The following is a 19,690-nucleotide window of genomic DNA, read 5'->3' on the forward strand; positions in this document are numbered from 1 at the left end:
CTCCTAACTAGAGTCTAGCTACTCTGTACTACTTTTTCCCAGTTTTCAGAGTGAACATTATGTCCTCCACTGCTCTGCTCCATGCTTAAAGAAAAATTCCCCCTGCCCATGTAATTGTAACCCCTCTGTACAGTATGTTCTCAAATAAAATAAAATAAAATTAAAAAAAAAGAAAAGAAAAATTCCCTAGTGCTTTCTACTTAATAAATGCTAACAAATGATAATCAAGCTAACCATGTGTAAAGGGAAAAATTATTGGTATTTGTTTCCATTAAACTTTTCATTTGAATCAGAGGATGGATGGGCAACAATGTACAGTATTATATACAGAGGTGCATCAAATTTTGCAAGGAGATTTGAATCCAGCTACTGATAGGATGAGGAGGAGCTGGAGATGGTGGAGATGTTTGGACTGAAGGGAGTTACTAGAACATGCAATTTTGAGTAGTTGTGAGGCCTCAGCCAGTATACAGAGAGTATTTCCTGGCTTGCTTTGTTGACAATTTCTCATTGATTCTAAGTACTGTCAGGCTTTTGTTACCATTCCTGATTGTCAACCATCTGTGGTTCTCTTGTTTTGCTGAAGAGCCAAAGGCTGCACAGTTACAAAGTACCCACAGCATAGTGAGATACTCCAGAAAGATAAGATGTCCTGCTTTGCTGGCCTCTAGGCTTAGCCCTTGACTTAGGAACCAGTGATGACTGCAGCCAAACAGGGTTTGAGTGCTGCTTTTCCTGCTTGTGTGTTGCTTAGGCAAGTTGTCATCGTCGTCATCATCTCTTCTGGTAGATGAAATCGTAATAAGTCCATAAGTGGTGCTACCCAAAATGTCATGTGAGCCTTTAATTGTGTTTATCTGCATTTAGTTATTCCACTTCTTTTTTTCCCCCTCAGCCTCCTTTTAATAATTAATCTTTAAGCTTCTTCTCATTTTTCTACATACTATGCCCACATGGGAATTAATTATATTCAGTAAAATGTCTATATCCATGTTTCTTGTTTTATGCATTCTTGCAAGTTGTATGGCTGTCAGAATTCTGAATGTGGAGTCATGTTCTGTACACCCTCATTTAAAAGGCCCCTTCTGTGAGCCCAATGTTACTTGAAGCACAGCACTCCAGTAATGACTTCCACATTTGCTTGCCCTATCTTACTTCCTTCTGCTGACTGGTTTGCTTGTTCTGATCAGAATCCTGGTAATTGATGTTCACCCGAGAAATTCCTACAGATGTTCTAACCCCTGTCTAGTCTGGATGGCCACAGGAAGGTTAAGGTCTTGTAAAATAGCCACCTTTTTAGTCTATTTCCTGCAGACCCTGAAGCAATATTGACTTTTGAGAAGCTGATTAGACAGAACACATTTGCCATCCTCAGATCTTTAGTCTGTCACACTTTCCTGGTTAATTCACATGACTTGGCATCTCCACCCAGACACCTGGGGCAATCTGTCTTTGCCTCAGAGGATTAAGTAACACACTTCGGAGTTGACAGAGCTATTTTTTTCCTCATAAGTTGGGCCCTGAGCATCTTTCATAAATCAGGAATTTTTCTTGGAAGTGTAATTCTCAATTCAGTCCCAAGTGTATTTTTCTATAAAAGTACATTCTTGTTGGTTCTGTCATAACCAATGCATTTGATGATGGTAATTGCATTGATAGAAACAGGATTGAACAGGAAAGTGGTCTTGTTATTGATTGGTCAATCAGATTTCATCTATTTCAAAGCATAAATAGATCACTATTAGACACCTGGGGAAATCTTTATTACATTAAGACAGCGTGATCTAGTTCATAATAAATCTGAAAGGATCCCCTGGTTTTTTTTGTTGTTGTTTTTTTGTTTTGTTTTGTTTTGTTTTGGGGTCCGGTCGTGGGGCCTGAACTCTGGGCCTGGGGGCTGTCTCTCAGCTCTTCAGCTCTTCTACCACTTGAACCACAGCGCCACTTCCGGCTTTTTTTTAATTTTTGCTTATGTGGTGCTGAGGAATTGGACCCAGGGCCTCAAGCATGCAGGCAAGCGCTCTACCACTGAGCCACCTTCCCAGCCCCAGGATCCCCTGTTTTTACCACACACACCCCTACCTGATGCTAACAGATGCTAACAACAGTGAAATATAGCCCACCTTCCCAGCCCCAGGATCCCCTGTTTTACACACACACACACACACACACACACACACACACACACACACACACACACACCCTCTACCTGATGCACACACCCTCTACCTGATGCACACACCCTCTACCTGATGCACACACCCTCTACCTGATGCTAACAGTGAAATGTAGCCAACTGCTCATCCACAATGTGATCTTATCTTCAGGCCAGTAAATTATGCTGTTTTACACACACACACACACACACACACACACACACACACACACACACACACACACACACACACACACACACACACACACACACACACACACACACACACACACACCCTCTACCTGATGCTAACAGTGAAATGTAGCCAACTGCTCATCCACAATGTGATCTTATCTTCAGGCCAGTAAATTATGCTGTTTTACACACACACACACACACACACACACACACACACACACACACACACACACACACACACACACACACACACACACACACACACACACACACACACACACACACACACACACACACACACACACACCCTCTACCTGATGCTAACAGTGAAATGTAGCCAACTGCTCATCCACAATGTGATCTTATCTTCAGGCCAGTAAATTATGCTTTAAGACAGGAGTAACTATTGTTCATTTGACTTCATTGGAGTTCCATCAGAAAAATGACAGAACTTAATATTGAACTTCGTGTGCCAGTCAGTACTAGAGCCTTAACATTTCCTTAATACAGGTTTGATGTAGAGTTTTTCCTGGGTGTCTGAGCAGGCTGAAGTTGACCAGGTTAGGCAATTGGTTAGAGGTCAGAAAGCTAGTTGCCCAGGATGACTGGCCTAGGTCACAGCCTGCTGGTAAAGGTAAGGCCCAGATTGCCCCAGGGCCTTCTTGAAAGCCTTGTTTTTGTTTTTGTTTTTCAGACATTTAAGGATGAAGAAGCTTATGGCACCCATGACTAGGATTTTAAAAGAGTTAATAGAAATTCTTGGAGCTTCTCATATTTATAAATTGCCAGATCATTGTTCTGTTGAACATTTTGCTTTATATATGTTGATTGAGAGTTACACAGAATAAAGTGGAGTTGCTGTTCAATGTGAATTAGTTTTTAGCTATAGATTAAAAATTAGGGCTGGGAAGATGGCTCAGTGGTAGAGCACTTGCCTTGCATGCCTGAGGCCCTGGGTTTGATTCCTCAGCACCACATAAGCAAAAAAAGAAAAAAAGCTGGAAGTGGCGCTGTGGCTCAAGTGGTAGAGCGCTACCTTTGAGCTGAAGAGCTGAGGGACAGCACCCAGGCCCAGAGTTCAGGCCCCACGACCAGACCAAAAAAAACAAAAAAATATTAGCATTGGTGGGGTGGGGGTGTGACTAAAGCAATGGAACACCTGCTTAGCAATTGGGAATCCTGAAGTTCAATCTCAGTGTCACCTACATACACACACACAAATTAATGAATTAACAAGTTAATTAAAATCCCAAAAGTCACAATAAAAAACACCTTAGCACATGTATATGTAAAAGACTCTTTATTTACCAACTGTTTTTTGGGGGGAAGAGGGTGGTGCTGGTCTTAGTCTTGAACTCTGGGCCTGAGTACACTGTCCCTGAGCTCTTCAGCTCAAGGCAAGTTTCCACTTGAGCCGCAGCGCCACTTCCAGTTTTTTGGTGTTAATTGGAGATAAGAGTCTCATGGACTTTTCTTTCTTTCTTTTTTTTTTTTCCGGTCATGGGGCTTGAACTCTGGGCTTGGGTGCTGTCCCTCAGCTCTTTAGCTCAAAGCAAACACTCTACCGCTTGAGCCACAGCGCCACCTCCGGTTTTCTAGTGTTATTGGAGATAAGAGTCTCACGACTTTCCTGCCCAGGCTGGTTTTGAACCGAGATCCTCAGATCTCAGCCTCCTGAGTAGCTAGAATTACAGGCATGAGCTACTGGTGCCCGGCTGTCCCTGAGTTTCTTTTAGCTCATTGTATGTATGTGTCTGTGTCTGTGTGTTTTAAATAGAAATGGTTCTAAGTGAATTTCTAAGTGACTTTGTTGTTGTACCTCTCCAAATAATATTCCTCTCTAATTGAAAGTCCACTGGCAATAACAACTTTTGCAAGGTTGATTCTGCAGAAGCATGTATTGCTCCAACTTGTTCTGTTTAAAGTCTGACATCCAAAATGCATTTCTGCTATCAGATTATATAGCCTCTTGTTAATTCCTGCTGTTATGTTTCCTTCTAATTATTTGCAGTGTTCACATAAAGCAGGCTTTATGACGTGGGAGGCAGCAAAGATTTTTCTAAATGTGAAATAAAGTCCTGAGTAACTGGAAATTCTCCATGTCTGCAGTGACCATCAACATACATTTATCCACTTTCTTACCAAAATGTACTTAAGGTGTACACTGGTGTGCCTTTCTGTTTCTTGTCCTTTGAAAGTGGTTACAAAATGTATTTCAGCATAAGATAAGGCAACATTGCACATGTGGTTATTGGGAGCAGAGTCCTCTGTTCTTTCTGTAATAAAATTGTATCAGGTGGCCTATTAAGGATTTGCTCCTCCCTAACTAAAAATGTATGTTTATCTACCAACTAGTTTTATAATATCCTTTTGGGCACTAAGCATGCATTAAATCGCACAGTTAGATTGATTTGGAATAATTTCTTTTTGAAAAAAATAAGTGCCAATACTCAAATGGCTACAGAGAATTTGGGCCCTGTGCCTAATGTCAATTCCATACGGTTCTCTGTTGTGGATTTTCCTTGCCCTCCTGCCCTGACAGCTGGACTTTGCCATTAGGAAGGTATGTACCTGTAATCAGGTATTTCTTTACTTTAGGGGTATTTGTCATTGTAGACAGCCTAGATTTCTGAGAAAAGCTTGAAATGGGGAAGGCAGAGTTCTATAAACTATATTCATAGTTAAATATTTGCTTCCAGGGGAAGGTAAAAAAATGCTTTGTACTTTTTCCTTTGGCTTTTTCCTGCAGAAGAGCTTGTCATGCAACAACAAGAAAAAGTGGCCAAAGGCAGAGAAAACTCTTCTCTTTCCATGTTGGTTTGTTTTTATTGTAAGACAAACCTTTCATGTTTTATTGTTAAAATGCTTAAACCTGGCCTAGAGGTGCCAGTCTTTAGTGGAAACAGCTGCAGAGTTGATGTCTGTCCCCTGGTCAGGTGGGACTTTCTTTGAAGCAACATGTTGCCTGTTAAAAGAGAATTGAGCGTGTGAGAACTTGAATCTGTAAAACTCATCAGGGTTCCCATTGTGCATCTCTCTCTTAAGTAACCAAGATAACTAACTTTAAGTAAAACATAGCAATTAAACCTCATTTTATGAGTTACTTCTTTTCTGAAGAGAGTGTCTTGTGTCTTAAAAAATATAGAAACAAAACAACAACAAAAACACTCCTAAGAAATGTGTAGGAGCTCCATTTAATGAAGAATACAGGGCCCATTCCTTGATCATTGTACTTTTTGACTGGTATAGGCTATGATTTTGAGTTTGTGTTTATATTTCAGATACATGCTGTTAGCAAGAGTGCACTGGGTGGCTGGGCATATATCTGAACACTGGAAATGATCTTTTTGATTGAGCGACACTGTAGCCATGGACTTAGATCAGTTTTGGTCTCCTACTAGGAAAAGTTGAGCATCAGAGAGCTCTCTGTCCTTGGGGGGAAATAGAAGAGACAAGCATGGAGTCAGAGTAACAAGAAAAATGCTGAAATATTTTCCTTTTGGGCTTTTGATTTGGTTGCCAAAAAATTGCCTCCAGATGGAGAAGAGCAAAAGCTCTGATTGTAAGCCATTATGTTTTTACTGGCCTGCCTCCTCATCCCGTTGCCTGGTTTGGAATCTGTAAGCCAGTCCAAATCCTTTACCTCATTTTCTAGTACCAATTTACTGACTTACTCATCTTCCAGCTGCAAGGGGTGAGGCAAGTTGCCTTGAAATTGAGCCCTCTGCCATTTTATAAACTGAGCAATAGCAGATCCTTAGCCATGGAGGATCAATAGCAGTTGCTCTGGTTTTCTGAGTTCTTGCATCACTCGGAATAATAGGTAGACCTGTTCCTGTGACGTGTGCGGTAGGATTAGTCTGGAAATGAACGTGAATAAGCCCTGTAGGTTTTGTGGAGATTTGTTACAATGCTGGTTGCTGAGCATTGTGTGCTGTTTCACAGGGAGCACCTTACCTCACTGCAGTGAGAGCTGCACGCTTCAATTTCCCTTGGGAGGTAGCCATAGGTGGGGTTGGAAATGGAGGGGGATTGAGTGTCTGGTTGCAGTGGGCACAGTGCTGTTGGAGCCTAGCAGGCTTGAGCCCATCTTATTCCCTACAAGTAATGAATTCATGTTGCTTGGGCAAGTGTGATTCCATAGAAGGTGGTTTGATTTTGAAGAGGATTTTTTTAGGGGAAATTATTGGATGGATAGTCAGTGATAACACCCAAATACTACTTTTTATTATGTCAGCATTGCTTATTGGTCTTGTAAGCTGATTCCTTTTCTACCATCCTATTGAATGGAGGGATACCTAGTGATTTTCAGATACAACATTTTAAAGTTTGGCATCAAAATAGTATGTGATACTGGGTCTACTTGATGAAGGGAAATAAAGATTTTTAAATAGAATTCCTGTTTATGTAGGATACACATAGTCATGTCATGTAACCAGGAGCTATCTTTCCAGAACTTCATCCTCAGTTTCATTATAGTGTGGAGACATCAAAGTACTCACACAATCCAAGATGGTGTGCCACTGCACACCTGGACTACTGGGTATAGACTTGCCAACTACAAACCTGCACATCATGGTACTATGTTGAATACTGCAGAGAGTTGTAACACTTGGCAAGTGGTTGTGTATCTAAGCTTATCTATATCTAAACAGAGAAGGACCAGTAAAAATATATTATGGGGGCTGGGAATGTGGCTTCGGGGTAGAGTGCTTGCCTCGCATGCATGAAGCCCTGGGAATCGAATCCAGGGCTTCATGCATGCAAGGCAAACGCTCTACCACTGAGCCACCTTCCCAGCCCCTATTTAAGTTTTTTTTGTTTGTTTTTTGTCAGTTGTGGGATTGAATTCTGGGCCTAGGTGCTGTCCCTAAGCTCTACAGCACTCTTACCACTTGAGCTCAGCACCACTTCGATTTTCTGGTGGTTAGTTGGAGATAAGAATCTCAGGACTTTCCTGCCTGAGCTGGCTTTGAACCTGGATCCTCAGATCTCGGCCTCCTGGGTAGATAGGATTACAGGCATGAGTCACTGGTGCTGGCCTAAAGTTTATTTTTTGTCAGTTCTGGGATTTGAACTCCGGGCTAGTTCTTGTTAGGTAAGTTCTCTACTGCTAAACCTTACATCCAGTCCCTAAAGTATTTTCTTTATATGTTTTTCTGTTAATTAAATATATAATATATATTATTTTTCTGTTAAAAATTAAGGTGCAGGGCTGAGCATGGTGGCTCACATTTGTAATCCTACTGACTCAGAAGGTGGAGATTAGGAGGATTATCTATTGTTTGAGACCAGTTTAGGCCAAAGGGTTTTTTTGGTGTGTGCCAGTCCTGGGGCTTAAACTCAGGGCCTGGGCACTGTCCCTAAGCTTCATTTGCTCAAGGCTAGCACTGTACTATTTTTCTGTGTATGTGGTACTGAGGAATCTGACCCAGTGCTTCATGCTTGCTAGGCAAGTACTCTACCACTTGAGCCACAGCGCCACTTCCGACTTTTTTCTTTTTGCTTATGTGGTGCTGAGGAATCGAATCCAGGGCCTCATGCATTGCACTCAAGGCAAGCTCTCTAACACTGAGCCACATTCCCAGCCCTGCATAACTTTTTAGAACTCAATTAGAGATAAAGTCTTATGGACTTTCTCCCCTGGACTGGATTTGAACCACTATCTTTAGATCTTAGCCTCCTGAGTAGGTAGGACGATAGGTGTGGTGCCTGGCTAGACCAAAAGTTTTTGAGAGCTCATCTAAACCAGTAAGGGTGGTACGCCTATCATCCCAGTTATGTGGGAGGTATAAATGGGATCATCTTCCAGGCTGCCCTTGGCAAAAGGTTAGGGGTGTAGAGCAAAGCAGTAGAGCATTTGCCCTGATTTCAAACCATAGTACTGCCAAAAATATAAAAAGAAAAACTATAGATAACAGAAAACTAAGATACAAACACACGTTAGCCTAGGCTACACAGGGTCAGAGTCACGCTGGTATGCTATACCCACTGACAGGTCCCCAGGGCAATAAAGCATGAAGCAGTTTCCTCCTGTGATAACAGTACCTCCTGAACCCCCCAGTCCCCCTGGTCTGGCCTCAGGGGAGGGTCACTCTTTCCAGAAACATGTCCATGGTGGTTTGCTTGCTTTGTTTCTCTTTTTATCAGAGTTTTGCTTGTAAGCAGATACTGTACCATGAACATTCCTCTGTGTTAATGAAAACCTTTTGGTGTTTGGGGAGGAGGGGCAACATGTTTTCAATCTTCCCTCAGCTGCTTGTTGAGTCTGTGGAAGCTTCTTCTAAGTGTTGTGACTTTTCTGGCGGCACTTCCCCCATGTGCCTTCCCTGTCCTGTTTCCCTGCTGTTAAAACCTTGAGATTGGTTGGAATGTTACCTCGCACACAAACTTGTCCTTATTAGGGCCACATATGTGTGGTACAAGTGAATTATCAGAAAGCATTTGGTGTAAATAGCATTATTACTTCAGGCTAACACGAGCTGTATTGTACATAGGAAAAACAATTATTGAGATCAAGAAATATAGATTGGGGGCTGGGAAGGTGGCTCAGTGATAGAGTACTTACCTAGCATGTAGGAAGCCCTGGGTTGGAATACTCAGTACCACATCAACAGAAAAAGCCAGAAGAGGTGCTGTGCTCAAGTGGTAGAGTGCTAGTCTTGAGCAAAAGAAGCTCAGAGACAGTGCCTGGGCCCTAAGTTCAGGTCCCAGAGCTGGCCAAAAAAAAAAAAAAAAGTAGATTAGCAGGGGGGATCAGGAGGGAAAAACTTGGAAAAAATAAGGAAAGAAGTGACACTGTTCAAAAACAAATATACTCATTACTTGATTAATGTTACTGTATGTAACCTCTCTGTACATCACCTTTGCAATAACAAAAAATGTAGATTAGCTTGTTTGTTCATGGTGCGGTTGGAGCGGAAAAGGCAACTTGATTGAGGAATTGGGGAGTACTTTGAAGTTTTGCAGGGCATTATCCTGAAATCATGATTAGACAGAGAAGAATTCCCCCCCTTCTCTCTCTCCCCTTTGCCCCCCCCCACACATCTATTTATATTTTTTCACTGCTTGAGAGCAAACCCAGGGACTCACACATTAGGCAAGTGCTCTACTAATTGTCTACATCCTCAGCCCAGCAAAAAGAAATTTAGAATTTCATTAGCACAAATTTGAAACTTTTTTTTGTAATCCCAGTATTCAGGAGGTTGAGGAAGGAAGATAGAGTTTGAGAGTTTAAGGCTGGCCTGGATTACAGAGTAAGGGTCTTGTCTCAACAGCCACCAAAAAAACCCATCACCAACAACAAAGAAAATGATTAAATGATAGTGCAGGTGATGTGTGAGTTTAGCAGAATTGTGATGCTAGCATTGTCAAATACCAGGGCTTGTCATATTGATAAAAATGAGAATTGAATCTGTAAAGCAACATCTACAACAGCAGCAATAACAACAAGCTTTCTGTTAGCTTTGTTTTAAAATGAAGTGTCAGTGTGACTGGAGATGTAGCTCAATGGTAGAGTACTTGCCTAGCATATATAAAAGACAAGTGGTATTTACACATAACCTCTATACCTCTTTCAGTATACTAAAAGGCCCTTCATAGGACTCTGTGATGATTGGGGGTTACTTTCCACATTTGGGGCTTTTGAGAGTTGTGCTTATACTGTCTGTTCACAGTTATGTGTGTGATAGTGCAGCCCTTGAGGACTGTTTTGGAACATTCCTTTGCATATCCTCACAAATGTGGGTAGCACTGAAAGCACAGGGTGGCACGGGAATGTCTGTTGGCACTGTTTACCTGCTGCTTTGGCCATGGCATTCCTGTGTGAGACAGGCAGGCAAGAGGCTATTTGCCAGGAGTGCAGGAGGGTCTAGAACAGTTTCCTGGCTTGCTCCCTAACCCCCATCCTCACGCCCTGTTACTTGGCTAGACAGAATGATAGGGAATGAAGCTCTTATTTCCTTTTTTGGGTGCGGAGACCAAAGACAAGTACAAAGCTTGCTCCAATGATAAAGGATAGAAATGGGAAAGTCAGATGCCAGATTATGAAGAAAAAAAAAAAAAACATGTGTTTTATGATGTTCACACTTAAGAAATATTAATGTTATCTTTTTGTCAGGTTACTATTATGAAACTTAGCATTTCTTCTGTTTTTTTGCAGGTACTGGTTTTGGACTAGGAGTTGTTTTCTCACTTACCTTCTTTAAAAGTAAGTATGATTGCCACTTTTTTTTTTTTTTTTTTGGTCTGGTCATGGGGCCTGAACTCTGGGCCTGGGCGCTGTCCCTCAGCTCTTCAGCTCAAGGCTAGCACTCTACCACTTGAGCCACAGCACCACTTCCGGCTTTTTTCTTATGTTGTGCTGGGGAATCGAACCCAGGGCCTCAGGCATGCAAGGCAAGCATTCTACCACTGAGCCACCTTCCCAGCCCCATGATTGCCACTTTTCAGCCTAATATCTACACTAGACACCTCTAGACGCTGGCTGCCAATCTTTTTCTTTCCTGGGGATCTGTCAGCCACTGGAAAAGGGGGTGGATACTTCAGTGTTGCTCCTGGGCACTGAGTCAGGGTACCTGATATCTTAAATATGATATTTCAAAGGCCTGCATTTATTCCAGAGAGTCATTGGTCCAATCTGGATGCTCAACTATTTCTATTAGCTATCATTTTTTCTAAGGAACTTGAAAATTATAGAGTCTTCCTGGTAATAAGCACAAATAGGTCAGAAAAACATACTTCTTGGCCAGTTGGCCTTTGTAAGCAAAGGGCAGGCAGTATCTCTTTATTTTGCAGAAGAATTTCTAAAGTTTAAATATTGAGTAGGAACAAGGGGGTCATTTTGGCTTATTTCCATAAAGAACTGACAAAGGCTACATAATTAGAACATTGTAAATCCCATGATTTGCAGTAACCAAAGTATGTAAATATTGATGAGATTCTTAAAACAGTGGTTGAGATTCAAGTACTTACTGCAAGATTAAGAACTAGTTCAGGGCTGGAAAGGTGGCTCAGTGGTAGAGAGCTTGCCTTGCATGCCTGAGGCCCTGGGTTCGATTCCTCAGCACCACATAAGCAAAAAGAAAAAAGCCAGAAGTGGCGCTGTGGCTCAAGCGGTAGAGCGCTGACCTTGAGCTGAAGAGCGCAGGGACAGCGCCCAAGCCCAGAGTTCAAGCCCCATGACTGACAAAAAAAAAAAAAAAAAAAAGAACTAGTTCAGCTGAGAGGATGGTTAGAACTGGTAGAGACTGTGCTGTTCTTGAGTTGAACCACCATTTCCTCAAACTTAGCATGGAGGTATGTAATAAGCAGATTCCAAGTGAAGCGTGCTTAAGGTTTGGGGCTTCATCCTCTAATGCTCCCTACTGAGATTTCCTTTTTCTGTCCACAGGAAGAACGTGGCCGTTAGCCTTTGGTTCTGGCATGGGACTAGGGATGGCCTACTCCAACTGTCAGCATGATTTCCAGTCTCCATATCTTCTACATGGAAAATATGTAAAAGTATGTATAGAATTGATGTTTCTCAGCGCCTGGGTACTCTCCTTGAGCCTCGCTGTACTCAAGGGAAGCACTCTACCACTTGAGCCACAGCGCCACTTCGGGCCTTTTCTGTTTATGTGGTACTGAAGAATCAAACCAGGGCTTCATGCATGCTAGGCAAGTATTCCACCACTAAGCCACATTCCCAGCCCATTTCTCTCTCTTTTTTTTTATTGTTGTTGTTGTTGATCGTGGGGCTTAAACTAGGCCTGGGCACTGTCCCTCAGCTCTTCAGCTCAAGGTTAGTGCTCTATCACTTGAGCCATAGTGCCACTTCCGGTTTTCTAGTGGTTTATTGGAGATAAGAGTCTCAAGTACTTTACTTCCTGGACTGGCTTTGAACCATGATCCCCTCAGATCTCAGCCTCCTGAGTAGCTAGGATTACAGGCGTGAGCCACCAGCACCTGGCTTGTTTCTCTTTCTTGTAGAAGAAAAAAAGTTTCTCCTAAGGCCCTGAAGAATTGTTTAGAGTATGATTCATGTGTAAGATGTTACTACTATACCACTGAGTGCAAAGTATTCTTTGGTCATTAGTGGTGTTGAACTGCTCCCAGAATTGCTAGCACTCTACCACTTGACCCACAGTGCTATTTCCAGCTTTTTCTGTTTATGTGGTACTGATGAATCAAACCCAGGTTTTCATCAATGCTAGACAAGCACTCTACCAGTAAGCCACATTTTGCCTCAGAATTGCTTTTGTGTCTGCAGACATCTACGTATGTTAGTTTTCTAGACAGTCCAATGCCCTAGAAAGAAGGATTTCTCACTTCAGATCTCAGAATGTCCTTTAAACATCACTCACTATTCAGTCTAACCTGAAGACTACCAGAATGCAACAGTTATTCTGACTTTTTTTGTTGTGAGACAGGGACTTGAACTTGGTATCTGACACTTTGCTCATTCACTGGTGCTCTACCAACTGAGCCTCACCTCCAGCCCCCACCTTTCTCTTTAATGAAGGAGGCAGTGTAGTCCTGTGTGATTGTGCTGATGTCCTTGACTACAGGTAGATTTTTTTGTTTTTGGGGGGTCTGGTCGTGGGGCCTGAACTCTGGGCCTGGGCGTTGTCCCTCAGCTCTTCAGCTCAAGGCTAACGCTCTACCACTTGGGCCACTGCGCCACTTCTGGCTTTTTTCTTTTTTGCTTATGTGGTGCTGAGGAATCGAACCCAGGGCCTCATGCATACAAAGCAAGCATTCTACCACTGAGCCACCTTCCCAGCCCACGGGTAGATTTTTGATGAAGCAAACAAGTTGGAAAAGGGCTGAGAGTGGCATTCTTCCTGAAGTTTCCAGGAAACTTCATACTCTTTGCCTTTCTCTTGCTTGAGGTGATTGGCTGCCATGGGTTTAAGTGACAGTTTAGGGGAGGCTGGTGCTCAGGGACAGGGGAGGCTGGTGCTCAGGGACAGAGGTGGCATTTGTTGCTCGGTCCCTGGGTTTAAGACGTAGGCACTGAAATGAATAGAGTGAGGAAGTAAATTGAATAGTACATTAGATGTGAAGTGGTCAAGGCCTTGGACTTGGCCAGGCCTAATCTATCTTTCTTTCTCTTTCTTTCTTATCTTCCTTCCTTCCTTCCTTTCTTTCCTTCTTTCTTTCTGTTATGGGGCTTGAACTCTGGGCCTGGGCGCTGACCCTGAGCTCTTCAGCTCAAAGCAAGAGCTCTACCACTTGGATCATAGCGCTACTTCCAGTTTTCTGGTGGTTAATTAGAGATGAGAGCTTACAGACTTTTCTGCCTGGGCTGGCTTTGAATGGCAATCCTCAGATATCAACCTCCTGAGTAGCTAGGATTACAGGTGTGAGCCACCTGCGCCCGGCAGGCCTCTTTTTTTTTTTTTTTTTTTTGTCAGTTGTGGGGCTTGAACTCTTGGCTTGGGAACTGTCCCTGCGCTCTAAAGCTCAAGGCGAGGGCTCTACTGCTTGAGCCACAGCAACACTTCCAGTTTCCTAGTGGTTTATTGGAGATAAGAGTCTCACTGATTGCTGGGAAGGTGGCTCAGTGGTAGAGCGCTTGCCTTGCATGCATGAGGCCCTAGGTTCGATTCCTCAGCACCACATAAGCAAAAAAAGAAAAAAAAAGCTGGAAGTGGTGCTGTGGCTCAAGTGGTAGAGTGCTAGCCTTGAGCTGAAGAGCTGAGGGACAGCGCCCAGGCCCAGAGTTCAGGCCCCATGACCGGACCCCCCCAAAAAAAGAGAGTCTCACGGACTTTCCTGCCCGGGCTGGCTTTGAACCATGATCCTCAGATCTCAGCTTCCTGAGTAGCTAGGATTACGGGTGTGAGCCACCAGCGCCCGGCTCTGGCAGACCTAATCTTTATTGCAACCCAGCCTCCAATGAAGAACTAAGCATACTCTGCTCTCCAGGTTTCCCTTGAGCTAGAATCTCCACCATGGTGGGCCGTGTTGGGCAGCTGCTGGGCCAGGAGACCCTGCTTCTTATGGCATGTAGGGTTATTTCACTTCCGAGCTTCCATTTTCTGTCCATAGAATGCAATAATTTCTCCCTACGGGTTTTTGTTGTTATTGTTGTAGGGGTAGGAATGTGGGTATTGTACCCAGGTTATTGCGCATACTGAACCCCTGCTGTACCCTAAGCTACATCCTCAACTACCCCCTGTAGGGTTGTGGTGAGGATTCAATGTGAAAATGTTTTTAAGTTGTAAGGTGCTGTGTAAGTAGAAACATTGGTTATTATAGTTGAGACCAACCAAAAAAAAATGTGATTGACTTATCCATTGTTCTATCCCAGTAACAAGTAGAGCGGAAAATGTGGCACAAATGCATGCCCTAATCTGGTCAAGAGCTGTAGCCACAGGGTCACCAACTCTCAAGTGACAGTGTCCCACCACAGCTGCACAGCCTCTACTTTAGAACCTGCTGCCCAGCACCCAATCAGTGGGGGCAGGGAGGGTTGATACTGGTAACTCCCTTGGTGCTGAAGCAAGGCTGAGGCAGCAGAGGGTGGGCAGTGCAAGGAGGGGAGCACGTCACCAGGCTGGGGGTTCTGACGCCTCACTTTCTTGGTAAACTTGGGGTGAACAGAAAGGAGCAGGGAGAGAGCTTGGGGTCTTTTCACTGTTCAGAGTGTTTCCATTGTTCCATGCTGAGTTGTCATGGATAATGGCTTAGAGGTGATTATGTGCATATTATATATTTAATAGGTGGGAGTTGCTGTGGAAAATATTGTTACATTCTTTACAGCCTTGTGCACACTGCTCCAGAATGGCCTTGTAACTTCATCTGAACTTGAGTCTGTGCCGGATGGGATGTTGTCATCCTCTGCTCTGAGGGGGAAAAAAATCCCACACAGGCCTGTTAGGATAGCTGTTGTGCCGGGTGGATGTCCTAGAGGCTTCAGCTCCTTGTTCTCCTTCGGGCCTTCCAGCCCAACGGGAGACGTGTGACTGTCCTCATTCAGCAGTAAGAACACTGAATTGTGCTGAGGCTGAGGCTTGTGGTTAACTGGCTGCTGGGTCAAGGGAGGCTCTCCTCGCCTGTGATCTCAGCTGGTTTCAGGAATATGGCTATGGGGACTGCTTGACTGGCTTGGGCACCCTTCTGATCCCCTCCCTGGAGACCAGGGAGCTGGGTGGGTGAGGCAGTCACCTCAGGAGGTGTGGTCAGGCTAGGCTCCCAGAGCCTCTTTAACCTGAGTACTCTTGCCTCCCAGGAGCAGGAGCAGTGACTACACGGAGCAGAGAGCACCCCCTCGGGAGGAAGAGAATCGCGTTTATTCCTCAGGAATACTGAAGTGCCCCGGAGCGAGCTGACCTCCCTCTGTCACCATGCTGTCGGCCGTGCTTTAACTCCAGCACACCATTTGTGTATTTGAAACCAAGTCTGTCTCTCGTTTTGTATTTTCTCTCTGGAAATTGTAAGGAGGTGGTCTTCAGAGAAATAAATTGAGCAAAAATGGGACGCCTGGCCTTGCCTTTGTTTCTTTGCCCGTCCTCTCTGAGCCTCAAGAGCCCTGTTAGAACAGCCTGGCACAGTCTCCTGTGCCTTCCTCACCCTCATTCACTCCCAACCCACAGTTCCCTGAACCACTCCACCTCAGAGCCACAGGTTGCCAGTTGCTGCTGGTGTCTGATGGTGATGGCTAGCACCTGACGCCTCTGTTTCACTGTCTTCCCTCTGGCAGACCTGGCAGGGCAGGCCTCAGGGGTGTCACACCTCCACATTAGGCCCACACAATGTTGTGCTCCTGAAACCTGACTTGCATGCCTCTTCCCACTGATATCCATCCCAAGTCTCACCGGGCTTGGTACAGTTGGGGGGTGGGGGGGCTACAGGGAGGAGTGAGCACTGGCCTCAGCGGGAGTGTCCTGGTGATAGGGAGAACATGTGGTCTATTCACCTGAATGGAAGGTCACATTTGGGATAGTTTATGTTCACATAGCAGCTGAGACTTAAGGACACAAGGGCCATTTCTGATACCTGTCGAGTTCAGGCCTGTACTTTTACCTAAACCAGGGAAGTGTAGGACACATGTTTTGCAACTTTTTTCTGAGAAGATGTGTGGAACCTTAGAGTTTGGTCTTTTGTTTCTTATTTCTCTATATAATAAAATGCCACCACTGCAGAGCTTGGTGCCCATGGCCCTCCATCTTGTGAATGTTAATTATCTTCCATAAACAAAGTCTTGGTCTGGGCAACCGGAGGAGTAGCTGAAGACACAGATTCCTGCCTTCATGGAGCTTAGGATCTGGGAAATGGACAGGCAGACACTGGAACTCTAAAGAGAATCATGGTAACAGGTAGGGGGTAGGGGCATGGATCAGAGTAATGAGAACAAAGGAGAAGGAACTGCCAGGTTGGTAGGACCACCCCTCAGAGGAGGAAGAATGAGGAAGAGAAGGGACGTGGCTACTGTGAAGGCTCTGAATCATAGCTTGGGGGTGGGGGATGTACCGTTTGTGGAGCCATAGTGCAGGATAAAGGAGAGGAGTGGAGGGCAGAGGCTGGGTGACACCCCTGCAGAATAGTGTCACCCCAGTCGTGGCACACTGGTTACACCTCTCTGTTTTTACAAGTGCTATAATGAGTAGATTCAGGATAGCAAATCCCGGTCTGCTAGTTCCTGCCTCATTCTTTGCCCCACTCCCCTTTCCAGAAAGGTAGGCTGTAGATCTGCCTGGACAGCACTGGTGCTGTGCCAAAGATGGGTTAAGCCCAGGTCTGCAAGTTGAGGCCGTGGCATGCCCAAGCCACGTGGCCCCTTTTCACTGGCCCGCTTCGTTTCATAATCAAAGGCAACCCATAGAACTGGCAGAAAAATAACCATAACCATGAAGCCTGATTCATCCTTTCCGCTGGTACTCTCCATATTTGCTTTCAGTGTTATTGTCCCCCACTCCACTTTTTCCATCTTCATTCAGGCAGAGATAAGAATAACAGGCTCCCGTCTAAGACAGAAAAGTGTGCCTGCTAATTCTCTAGGTATGGCAGGAAAAAAAAAAAATCAGCAGTGCCTGAGGCCATCAGAATCAGACCTCTGTGATCAGTTGCTAGTTTTAGAAAAGTGTCTGTTTGGATAGAGCTGGCTGCCCAGCACCTTTGAAGCGGTCAGCTCTGAGGGAACAGTTCTTGGCAAAGGCCAGCCGAAGGAAGCCTTGGCTGTTTGTCTTCATCCTAGAGTACAGAGTACTTTGTATTCCTTCCTCATACTTCCTCAGAGAGATAGTTCAGCTGAAAGCACAATCCTTGATCTTGTCTCTACCCCCACCCGCCCTCACCATCTCAGCTCAACCCTCAGTAAGTTCCAGCTTTGTTGGCAAAGGCCTACATTCTGTTCTACTTTAAGTTTCATTAGAAATTCAAGTTCTCCAGGGCTCTGTTCCCTTGTAGGGATGTGAAACTGGACTTTGCCTCTTGTCTGCCCTTCTGAACCAAGGTCAAAGAAATTCATGGAGGTTTGGGGAGAGAGTGATGGGAACTCAGCTGGGCACAGGATACTGGGAGAAGCTTGGCGCCCTGAAAGTGGCCTGCTCTGCCAACATATATAAATACATACAGTCTCAGCCTGACACTGTATAATTTGGCCCAGAACAATATGTATTTTGAACTCATTTGGGTGAATGACTTTGGCAATCCCGAGTACCCACTAGGGGCATGCTTTATCAGCCGTACTTGCCTTGCGCAGAAGTGGGCCTTTGTTCTGAGAAATGGCCTCAGAACACACTCTGCTGAGCTGTCTCCTTCAGTGATAGTCATCCTCTCACTGATTTCAAAAGAGCCAAGAATGCAGTCCTGAAATCCTGCTGTCGGAAATGCAGACACTGGGAGTAAGGGGATGACTGTGTCGTTTATGTAGTTTTGCTTTTAGTTCTCTCAAACCTCACTGTTTATATATTTTCTTTTATGTAACCAAGCCATAATTGCATTTTACTTGTCATGGTTCAATCTGATTGTATTGTTGGAAGAACTATTTTTGAACCTGTCCAAATAAACTCTGCAAAGTATTTCCAAAAGGATGTACTTCCACAGAGCTGGGACAGCCTTCGTCCTGAAGGATCCGGAGACACAAATGGTTTCCTGTGGCATGCTTTCTAATTACACAAATGCAGAAGGGTGGAAGGGAGAAAGTGGAAATTCTAAGTACCAAAAGGAATGTTCAATTTAGAATAATAAGCTCATCTGGAAGCCATCACCACTTTCCCCTTTTAAGTGTGCCATGAGTACCTCTTTGCTTCAGGCACCAAAGGATGGCATAGGGGCAATAGGGACCAGGTAGGAGCAAGGGGGAGGCTCCATGTTCAGCAAGCAGGCTCTGTAGTGTGAGTGTGGGGCAGAGATAACTGACAGCAGTAAAGATCCCGGTAGGATGAGGACCCACAGAGACAAGGAGAGATGGACCTGGGGCTTAGTGCCTGCTCGATCCCTGACTTGTCAGGGGACCACAAAGAAGTTCTTTTTCTTTTCATTCTTCCTTCCTTTCTCTCTTCCTTCTTCCTTCCCTCCTTCCTTTCCTTTCCTTTCCCTTCCCTTCCTTCCTTCCTTCCCTCCCTCCCTCCCTCCCTCCCTCCCTCCCTCTCTCTCTCTCTCTCTCTCTCTCTCTCTCTCTCTCTCTCTCTCTCTCTTTCTTTCTTTCTGTCATATGGCTTAACTCAGGGCCTAGGCACTGTCCCTGAACTTTTTTTGCTCAAGGCTAGTACTCTACCACTTGAACCACAATGCCGCTTGTGTCTTTTTCTGTTTATATGGTACAGAGGGCTCAAATCCAAGGCTTCATGCATGCTAGGCAAGCACTCTACCACTGAGCCACTATAGGCTTTTTTTTTTTTTCCACTATAGGCTTTGAGGGTCAAGTATATGTTGACACAAGGGTATAAAAAGGCTGGGAAGGTAGCTCAGTGGTAGAGTGCTGGCCTTGCATGCATGAGGCCCTGGGTTCGATTCCTCAGCACCACATAAGCAGAAAAAGACGGAAGTGACGCTGTAGCTCAGGTGGTAGAGCGCTAGCCTTGAGCTGAAGAGCTGAGGGACAGCGCCCAGGCCCAGAGTTCAGGCCCCACAACTGGCAAAAAAAAAAAAAGGTTCCTACATGGGCTGGGAAGGTGGCTCAGTGGTAGAGCACTTGCCTTGCATGCTTGAGGCCCTGGGTTTCGATTCCTCAGCACCACATAAGCAGAGAAAAAAAAAAAAGCTGGAAGTGGTGCTGTGGCTCAAGTGGTAGAGTGCTAGCCTTGAGCTGAAGTGCTCAGGGACAGCACCCAGGCCCAGAATTCAAGCCTCAAGACCAGCAAGACAAAACAACAAAAAATGGTTCCTGGGGCTGGGAAGGTGGCTCAG

The 19,690-nt window shown here is 44.7% G+C and overlaps 1 protein-coding gene across 1 annotated transcript in view; it reads left to right on the forward strand.

Annotated features, from left to right (window-relative positions):
• The window catches only part of Micos10 (mitochondrial contact site and cristae organizing system subunit 10), a 32,810-nt gene extending 17,073 nt beyond the window's left edge, over window positions 1-15,737 (forward strand). The window contains exons 2-4 of the mRNA XM_042688578.1: window positions 10,515-10,562; window positions 11,745-11,854; window positions 15,570-15,737. Of these exons, the coding sequence (XP_042544512.1) occupies window positions 10,515-10,562; window positions 11,745-11,854; window positions 15,570-15,584 (173 nt within the window). The 3' untranslated portion in view covers window positions 15,585-15,737. The remainder of the gene's footprint in view (window positions 1-10,514; window positions 10,563-11,744; window positions 11,855-15,569) is intronic.
• Window positions 15,738-19,690: the final 3,953 nt, after the last annotated feature.

The sequence above is a fragment of the Dipodomys spectabilis genome, unplaced genomic scaffold (genome assembly GCF_019054845.1).
Source record: "Dipodomys spectabilis isolate Male_0828 unplaced genomic scaffold, ASM1905484v1 ptg000118l, whole genome shotgun sequence".
Classification (NCBI taxonomy): Eukaryota; Metazoa; Chordata; class Mammalia; order Rodentia; family Heteromyidae; genus Dipodomys; species Dipodomys spectabilis.